This window comes from Mytilus edulis, chromosome 10 (genome assembly GCF_963676685.1).
Source record: "Mytilus edulis chromosome 10, xbMytEdul2.2, whole genome shotgun sequence".
NCBI lineage: Eukaryota > Metazoa > Mollusca > Bivalvia > Mytilida > Mytilidae > Mytilus > Mytilus edulis.
Genome location: NC_092353.1, coordinates 23,641,596 through 23,651,330, shown reverse-complemented (window position 1 = coordinate 23,651,330; position 9,735 = coordinate 23,641,596). Strand labels below are relative to the sequence as shown.

General features: G+C 32.8%; 1 protein-coding gene across 2 annotated transcripts; it reads left to right on the top strand.

Annotated features, from left to right (window-relative positions):
- The first annotated feature begins 2,778 nt into the window (after nt 1-2,778).
- LOC139490686 (cyclic GMP-AMP synthase-like receptor) lies at nt 2,779-9,318 on the top strand. 2 transcript variants are annotated; one of them, XM_071277607.1, is made up of 3 exons: nt 2,779-2,901; nt 6,739-7,661; nt 8,639-8,778. In XM_071277607.1, the coding sequence occupies exons 2-3, from the start codon at nt 6,776-6,778 to the stop codon at nt 8,653-8,655; spliced, it is 903 nt and encodes a 300-aa protein (XP_071133708.1). In that variant the 5' UTR covers nt 2,779-2,901; nt 6,739-6,775; the 3' UTR covers nt 8,656-8,778. The 2 variants fall into 2 exon arrangements, with proteins under 2 accessions (XP_071133708.1, XP_071133707.1); XM_071277606.1 differs by having other exon boundaries at nt 6,739-9,318.
- Nucleotides 9,319-9,735: the final 417 nt, after the last annotated feature.

Sequence of the window (9,735 nt, the reverse complement as noted above, 5' to 3'; positions counted from 1 at the left end):
TGTATTCATGTTGGCACTAATTGCGCGCAGTTCATTTAAAGACCCAAATGTTGCTAAACACTTATCCGACCTCCATGATAAATATGTTGTTGTCCCCGCAGACAAAGCCCCAAATAACATCGTTTTTGTCTGTAAAAGTCACTACATTAATTGCTTGATAAACGTATTAGGTATAGACAATTCACTTGGAAACTCAACATATACCCTCACGACACTACCAAAGAGGAAATCCTGGATAATCATAGGTCTGTTCTTTGTTCCTTTGGTATTTCAACCAAAGATGAAGAACTGGATCTTCCATCACTGTATTGGATACCTAAATTACATAAGTGTCCTTACAAACAACGGTATATTGCTGGGTCTTCCAAGTGCTCCACGAAACCTCTTTCTAAATTATTAACATCTATTTTATCAGCAATCAAAGACGGGCTTCAAAGTTATTATGAAACTGCCTATTCTAGAGGTGGCGTGAATCAGATGTGGATACTTAAAAATTCCAAAGATCCTTTAGAGTACATACAATCTAACTCTCTTTCATCTTGTAACAGTATTAAAACATTTGACTTTTCTACTCTTTACACAAGTATTCCACATTCCAAACTAAAAGACAAATTGAAAGAGTTGGTATAACTTTGCTTCATAAACAAGAATGGCCAACGTAGATACAAGTATCTTGTCTTAGGGAGGGATAAATCATACTTTGTAAAGAATCACTCTGATTCAAACAAAAAATTCTCTGAAACCGATATTTTCAAGATGCTTGATTTCTTGATTGACAACATATTTGTAACGTTCGGAGGACGTGTTTTTCAACAGACTGTCGGCATCCCAATGGGAACAAACTGTGCCCCTCTACTTGCCAACTTGTTTCTTTATTATTATGAGGCTGACTTCATGCAGGAACTTCTTAGGAAGAAAGATAAGAAGTTAGCAATATCCTTTAACTCTACTTTCCGCTATATAGATGACGTTCTTTCACTAAACAATTCAAAATTTGGTGACTATGTAGAACTCATCTATCCCATCGAATTGGAGATAAAGGATACTACAGATACAGTTAAGTCAGCTTCATATCTTGACTTACATCTAGAAATTGACAATGAGGGTCGGTTGAAAACAAAACTTTACGACAAAACAGATGATTTCAGCTTTCCAATTGTGAACTTTCCATTTCTAAGTAGCAACATTCCAGCAGCACCTGCATACGGGGTATATATCTCCCAATTGATACAATATTCCCGTGCTTGCATTTCCTATCCTGATTTTCTTGATAGAGGGTTACTGCTCACAAGGAAGCTATTAAACCAAGAGTTCCAAATGGTGAAGTTGAAATCATCCCTTCGTAAATTTTACGGACGCCATCACGAGTTGGTTGACCGTTATGGAATAACCGTTTCACAAATGATATCGGATATGTTCCTTACGTCGTAACTACAATCCCCTTCCCTTTCATGAATGTGACCTACCGAATTATACTATTTACCGGATTTGTAATCACATAAGCAACACGACGGGTGCCACATGTGGAGCAGGATCTGCTTACCCTTCTGGAGCACCTGAGATCACCTCTAGTTTTTGGTGGGGTTCGTGTTGTTTATTCTTTAGTTTTCTATGTTGTGTCATGTGTACTATTGTTTTTCTGTTTGTCTTTTTCATTTTTAGCCATGGCGTTGTCAGTTTGTTTTCGATTTATGAGTTTGACTGTCCCTTTGGTATCTTTCGTCCCTCTTGTATTGCAGACATATTGCTGTATTGTTTTAAATCACATCTTATTCAGATCAGTCGGAATTTCATTGTTTTTATGGTCACAATTCTGTAATGATAACGCACATAATTTAAGGAGACTTACTTCAATACTAACAACTATCATCGTTCTTGTCTTGATTTGGATAATTCGCGCGGGACAATTAAAGCAAAGAAATAGACGTATTTACACTTGTATGCAAAATTGTCTGCCATTACGTAAGATATTACAATTTCCAGTAAATTTTGACATCACGTAACAATAGCAAAGTGATAGTTGCTTGACGTCAAAAGGTTATTCGGGGTAGATTTGAGGTCATTCGAACACAAAAAGCAGCCAAATACCAAAAGTGTAAATACGTTTATTAAGAAAAAATTGGAAGATTTTACTTCCTTTATTTTTGATTATCCCCATTTTAGAAGGTAATACAGCTGTGCTCCCTTCTTTACAGTATGCATATTTCCCAACTTTTTCTATGTGCTCGTGTTTAAGTTTTTGTTGCCGTTCATATTTGTGTATACGGTATGGGGTTTTCTCATTGCTGAAGGGCGTATGGTGACTTATAGTTTGCCTCTATTTAATAGTTGTCTCATTTGGAATCATACCACATCCTATTTATTTAATTTTGTTGCACAATTATTTTGCATTCATCAAATCACTTTACTGAAACGTATTGTCAAAGAAAAGGTAAACGTCTCGTCTCTTGACCTTCTTTTCAAATAAAATACCGTTTTTCGTAGATTAAAACAATATCCACCATCTTAAAATTTCCAAGAGAAAATCTAACGCTAAGTAGTAAGAACCTTAAAATTAAATTAATAATAGGCACTATATTTAAGCATATCTGTTTTTATTCCCTCAGATAGATTTTACACATTTCGATGACACATTACATGTTCTTTTTAAAACCAGTAAGCTTGTGTTAGTGTCATGCACCAACATGGTAAGATTACAATATTCTAAATTTAACAGTCTAAAGTTCTCTTAGTGATAACATTATTTATCAAATATTTCATATCAGTTATGACGTAGTAGTAAACGATGATAAAGAGGAAGTCGTAAGTTGGTCTAATTTGGCCTATGCCGTCCGCTTTAATATACTTAAATATAGAAATATGCAGGTTTACAATTGATGTTTAAAATATTATTACACACAGGTAAGATTGCTGTTGTATCTTTGTATCTCTATTTATCAAGTGGTCAGTTGTTTTACTGCTGATACATGTACCATGTCCGGGTTGGCTAAACATAAGTATTAACAGCTCTTCTATATCAGGCTTTGGATTTTCAAATATTCAGCTGGTTTCGAACACCTTTGAAAATCTCATCAAGAACAGTAATATTAGTTTTGTTAATATAAATGCATCTCATTTAATTGGAGGTAATTAGCTTATGTCAAGCTGTTCCTTACTCTTTGAACAATATCCCATGTAAATTTGGCTTATCATAAAATGTGTTATTCATTGGTATACAACATAAATCTCAGAATGAACATTTTTACAAAGTACTAACAGCTATTTTATACATCAGTTAGCTTCAACTACCTTTAACTGGTAAATGAAATAAGCTTCATATTTTTATAAATATTTTCGAAATGAAATATCAATAAAATTATAATTTGACTTAACCACAAAAAAGATTAAACATCTTAATAATTACATACAGAAAATCAATATAGAGATCTGAAAAACTCATAAAGACATCCCAAAATAGTCGATAGTAAATAAAGGCAACAGTAGTATACCGCTTTTCGAAACTCATAAAACAAATCCGGGTTACAAGCTAAAACTGAGGAAAACGCATCAAATATAAGAGGAGAAGAACGACACAACAGAATCGAACTATAATATAACAATGGCCATTTTCCTGACTTGGTACAGGACATTTTAAGAAAACAAATGGTGGGTTGAACCTGGTTTTGTAGCATGCCAAACCTCCCGCTTTTATGGCAATGTTAAATATAACATTAAAATGACAACATTACATGACAAGACTATAATACAAATAAATTGGAGAACATATAGGACAGAGAAACACTCGAATAATAGCTAACAAAAGGTAAAAAAGATTTGTCGAATTTAGTAGTTGTATTACATGTTTTACATTATTAAAACTAGAACACACCCACGAAATCGCGGGCATTTATAGCTTGGTTGAAAGTATGTTAACTGGTGTAGAATGAATTTTTGTAACAAAAATTATGTCTGTGGAATTTCAGAAAAGGTTTCAAATGTCATAAGTACTTGGAGACAGGACAATTATTTTAAGCCCTCTTCCTTTTTTTCCAAAGTCCTTTATTGTTTTGTTTTCTGTTAAATTCCATGATTTTTGCGTTTCTGTATACTATGAACATACGTATATTAAAAATATAAAGTGTATTTGCTATCACCTATCAATTCCAAGTTTCTTCTCTATATATTATACATGTTATAGGAGTATAATCATTGTATACATGCAGAGTAACGCGAAAATACTTGTCCTGTACCCGAGTAATTATGAAAATTTTGTTTAAAAATTTAAAACCGAAAGTCTTGTCTATGTAAAAAAAAAGATGTGGTATTATTGCTAATGAGACAACTCTCCACGAAATAACCCAAATTGAATAATCATAAGAATGGATGATAAATGCAACTATGTATGCTACCTATAGAACACAAAGGCATGATGATTTATGTATTGCGAAAGGAAGAGAGGCGACACACAAATGAGGTCTTATTGTTTTATAGTATAGAAGATACGACTGAACATTGTAAGAACACTTAATCCAAAACATTTGATTTAAATTTCGAATTGAAAGCAAGTCATTATGAATGTAAGTTATATTTTATTAAGACACAGTAAAGTTGTTCGATCCTCAAATTGTGCATGGTGACTTGTTTAAACAATAATTTATATAAAACTGTTAAAAGTCCTAATCAGAAATAAGTTTTTATCTATTATCTTTTATATATATACTAGATAGATTTATATAGATAGAAACATACGTGATACAATGCAATTTTACTTTGAACGCTAGTGTATATACATGCATGCTCATAGTTCTATATCACAGGATGATGTTGTGTGACTATTGGTTGGATGTCTGGTGCTAAGAGCATGTTGATGACCATACCAAGGTCGAAACCATCTTATATTCGTTTCGATTTTGCCATTTGCTTAGTAACTGATATGACTATAGATTTTTGTCCTTAAGCGTCATCCTGAGAAAATATTTAACGATTATCTTAAATGTAAAAACATCGCAAATTTACGACTTTACATATTCAGTACATATTATTCTTACTGCAGTCCATATAGTTTAATTTTTATACCAAATGTAGCGTAATGAAAGTTAAAGCACAATTATAATGATAAGACTCCACCCTACTGCAAATCGCAAATACGGTAGATATAGCACTGGAATATTCAAAGTAATAATTGAAACCAAATGCCAAATTGTATTCCTGGATGGAATATACACATGCACTACTTTTTCCCGAAGGTAAACACAGCGTGTTTTCAACATCAATGCTCGAACTTTTGAGAATTTAAACTTATATCAATATACCGTACTGTACTACCTTTTCTTTGTCTCATTCTGAAAATGCAAGGTGAAGGCTATCCGTGTTGTGTCTATAAGAGATAAAACATGGAGTTCATATCTGGAAACCTGCATTATCCAAAAATCAAGCTATCCATAAATATCAATCTCTTTAAAAGTGGCTGGATTGATTTGTATATATAAGTGCAACGTAAGTAAGTCAACATTTCATTTTCAGATTTTGTTTGATTTATAATGACATATTGAAAGGTTATACCTTTTGTAATTTCCAGTGAATGTTTCTTTAATTAGTTTATAATAATAATTACCAGGACCAAACATGAAGGTTCATTGTCAGACCATATGCTTATGTAAACATATGGTCATTACTATATTCGTATGTTTAAAGTACTCAGACAGTTCGGAACAGATACATTGTACAAAGTCCCTCCAAAATATCGAGATAACATCAACACATCATTAACAGATGAAACAATAGATAATGGTTGTTCATTGTTTGAATTTTAATAAATACCGCTTAACATGCATCATTTTCTGGTAAAACATATGTTACGACATCGTGCATTCCTCCTCAGTATAACATGTATACGGAAGGTTGACTAAAGACTGAGTTTACTAAAGTTTACCTATCTTGCTCAATATGTTATTAGTTGTAAATTAATTAATGAACAGAAAACTCATAATCACATCCGAATTTAATTTGTTTTATTTATGCATCATTAACGAGTGTTTTGTAAACGAAAAATGCGTTTGGCGTACACAATTAAATTCTTAGCTTGGTACTTAACTGTTATATAAGAGAGATCATTTAGATATATTATTTCAAACTATGATGACAAAAACTAATTTATGATGTGCGAGTCTTTTTGTTTTGTTAATGACCCATTTACAGTTCGACATCAGCATATGATTCCATGCTTGTAATAACTCAAGCAAATGAAATATCTCCACCTCCACAGAGAAAATGTATTCTGTCTAAACCTTTTCTAGTCACCATTGATCTAAAGAAAAGCTAAAAGAAAAGTAGCAATGTCGTATCACATGACAGAAAAGATCAACCAAATTAACGCATTAAAGGCTTCACATAACCATATAATACTTCGTTCATTGTGATACGAAGGTACGTAAATTACTGTGATATATTATAGGCTACCGTTCGGACTTCAACAATAAAAAATAACCTTATCGTTAAGAAAATGTGTTATATTAAGCTAACTTGTATTTAAGTTTTACTACAGTTTCAACTACAGTGCCATTGGTTTGTGTTTTCTAGTAAACAGGGTCCAGTGTTTCTGTTCTTCCGTTGTTTTCCTCTTTTTGTTGATGTGTCTCCCGCGATTTTAGTTTATTACCCGGATTTGTTTTCTCTTTATTGATTTATGACTTTTGAACAGCGGTATTCTACGGCTGCCTTTATCAATCACTCATTCATTTAAATACATTTGTATTTCAGGTGGTGCATGAACTACAAAGAATCTTAAGCAATAAAAATGTCCAAGTTAGATGAAAAAAAATCACTGGAATTTTACGCATATCTGTGCCAGAAAATTGGATCAAAAAATCTTGTAAAGGCAAGACGAGTTTTGTATACAATAGGGGACATAGCCATGGATAATAATTTTCCAAGAATTAGTAGCGGAAGTAAAGGGGAAGGGCTCAATTTTAAAAGTAGTGACACCGATGTGATGTTTCTTGAACCAAACTTGATGGTATACGAATATGGGAGTGATTTAACTGATAACCATAAAGAGGCTCTCATTATGGATACAAGAGACACGCCACCGTGTTTCACATACCTTCGAATATCAACAAGCCTATATTCAGATACTGAACAAATGCTGCAACAGAAAGATGGGGAGAGTTTACTATCAAATGAACTTTTAAAAATGCACCGTTTAAACAATTTAGCATCATCACATACTTTCAGGAATCTTCATGGACCATGTATATCAGATGATTTAGAGCAATACGATATTGCATATTGCATCAAATGTGAAAAATGGATATCACAAGCGCAACCATGGGTTAATAGATCACGTACACTCTGGCCATCATCTAATCTTGTTTCACAAATAACATCATTAGGCGTCTTATTTGTTCCTATTGGTTGCAAAGGATCCGTTAATGAACATGTTGAATGGAGGATATCGTTTTCAGTAGCAGAAAAAATGCTGATATTTTCCTTCAGTCATACCCAGCTACTGTGCTATGCTTTATTAAAGATCTTGCTAAAAGAAGTAATAGAAAAAGACTTGGATTTGAAGGGAATATTATGTTCTTATTTCCTAAAAACTCTTATGTTTTGGATGTCTGAGGAGTCGGATCAATCCATTTGGAGACCAGACAACATCATTCAATGCTTCATGGCATGCTTACGTAAGCTATTGTACTGTGTAGAATATTTAACCCTGTTACACTATTTTATCCCTGACAATAATCTTTTTCTATCACGGTTTGATATAAGAAACAAAAGGAAGCTTGTTTGCCTTCTTCAGAATGCATACCAGCAAGATATCTACTGTTTCACACAATCCGAAACTTTGTGTGATTACTCGCTTTTTTCATATGATATAATCAGACCATTGAGTGAAAAAAACAAATTGATAGAAGAAACAATTGAAATATTTTCGTCTGGAAAAGCTAAAGGACACATTTACAGATTGACAAATAACCTTCTATATCATTCTAGAAGTCGACTGTCGAGAAATGTTTTTAGTTTATTTTTGTCAGACGCACACCACTTTGTATCGGGAATACCAACTATGGAGTTTATACCAAGTAATAAACAACGATACTTCCAATACAAACGAGGTATAAGTCATCTGTTAATAGGTATTAATTCAGATGCCATCTCAGGATGGCTGCTATTGGCCACATTCTTATATAGCCATACCAAATATAATGAGGCCTTAATGATTACAGACCATGTCATGTCAAAACTAACAGACAAAACAATTCCTTCTCTGGTAGCCACTAGTCATGATCCAATTATTATTACTCAAATACAGAAATATCAAATGGAATTGATGAAACAAGAAAAGATAACCACTATAGTAAAGCACTCAACGAATCTTGATATATGCATTGATAGAAATGCTTTGGCTGTTTTACCAGAACTGAAACTGGATATTATAGACCCTTTCACGGTCTTTCCGTGCATACCAATGGCATATTTTATTCGTTTTTTGTGCTATTACCGTCTGGATGATCCCCAATCATTCATAAATGCATTTATGGAACTTTTACAGAAAAACATAGTGACACAATTTCAATATAATATATATCGTAATTTGTCTTCAGTCATTTTTTTAGATTTGATTTATATATCATATTTTCTTGGAATTTCTTCACAGATGATCGGGGAAAATGACTTAGCAAAACAGTGCTTTGAATTCACTGCTACAATGGATTACTTTAACTTAACACGTAGCAGATCGAGACTTTCAGAACTAATATGATGTAATTTAAAATATTTTAGAGGATATTTAAGAATAATGTTCATAAGGAATGTAGTGTATATTGACTGAAAACAATTAATAATTGATTTATGTATATATATAAAAAGTAAAATCACAAAAATACTGTACTCCGAGGAAAATTCAAAAAGGAAAGTCCCTAATCAAATGGCAAAATCAAAAGCCTTAACACTCAAACGAATGGATAACAACTGTCATATTCCTGACTTGGTACAGACATGTTCTTATGTAAAAAATGGTGGATTGAACTTGGTTTTATAGCTAGTTTAACCTCTTACTTGTATGACAGTCACATCAAGTTCCATTATATTGACAACGATGCGTGAACAAAACTAACAGACACAATAGGTAAAAATGTCAAAAATAGGGGTACAGCAGTCATCATTGTGATATAATCTTAATCACTAACAACCCCATTTTGCTTTTTTCTTATATGATTTTATTTATATATGTAAAATCCACCCATAAGGATTGAAATGTTGTTTTTTCCAGTAATTTGATAGAATGTGTTCGTAATGTCGTAGGTGGAAGCATATTCTTTGAATAGACTTATTAAGAAGGGATATAGTTACGATACTGTTGTTGTCAGGTCATTAAAGATTGCATATTTTGGCGTTAATATTGATTCACTTATAGGGTCTTTGCATCGGAACTAAACACATTTATTCAAAAACCAGTTGTTGGCATGACACGGGTTATGTTATTCTCATATATGTTATGATGGTATGATACTTAACCCCTAACGGGAAGGATTGTGCCTGATGTTCATATGATGAAATCATAATCTTTCAGTCAGTTTAATTGAAGTTTGGAGTTGGCATGTCAGTTAACTGCTAGTAGTCTGTTGTTATTTATGTATTATTGTCATTTTGTTTATTTTTTTTTGTTACATCTTCTGACATCAGACTCGGACTTCTCTTGAACTGAATTTTAATGTGCGTATTGATATGCGTTTACTTTTCTACATTGGCTAG

Excerpts from the sequence above, each read along its gene's own strand:
- LOC139490686 (XM_071277606.1), top strand. The coding sequence starts at position 6,776 with ATGTCCAAGTTAGATGAAAAAAAATCACTGGAATTTTACGCATATCTG.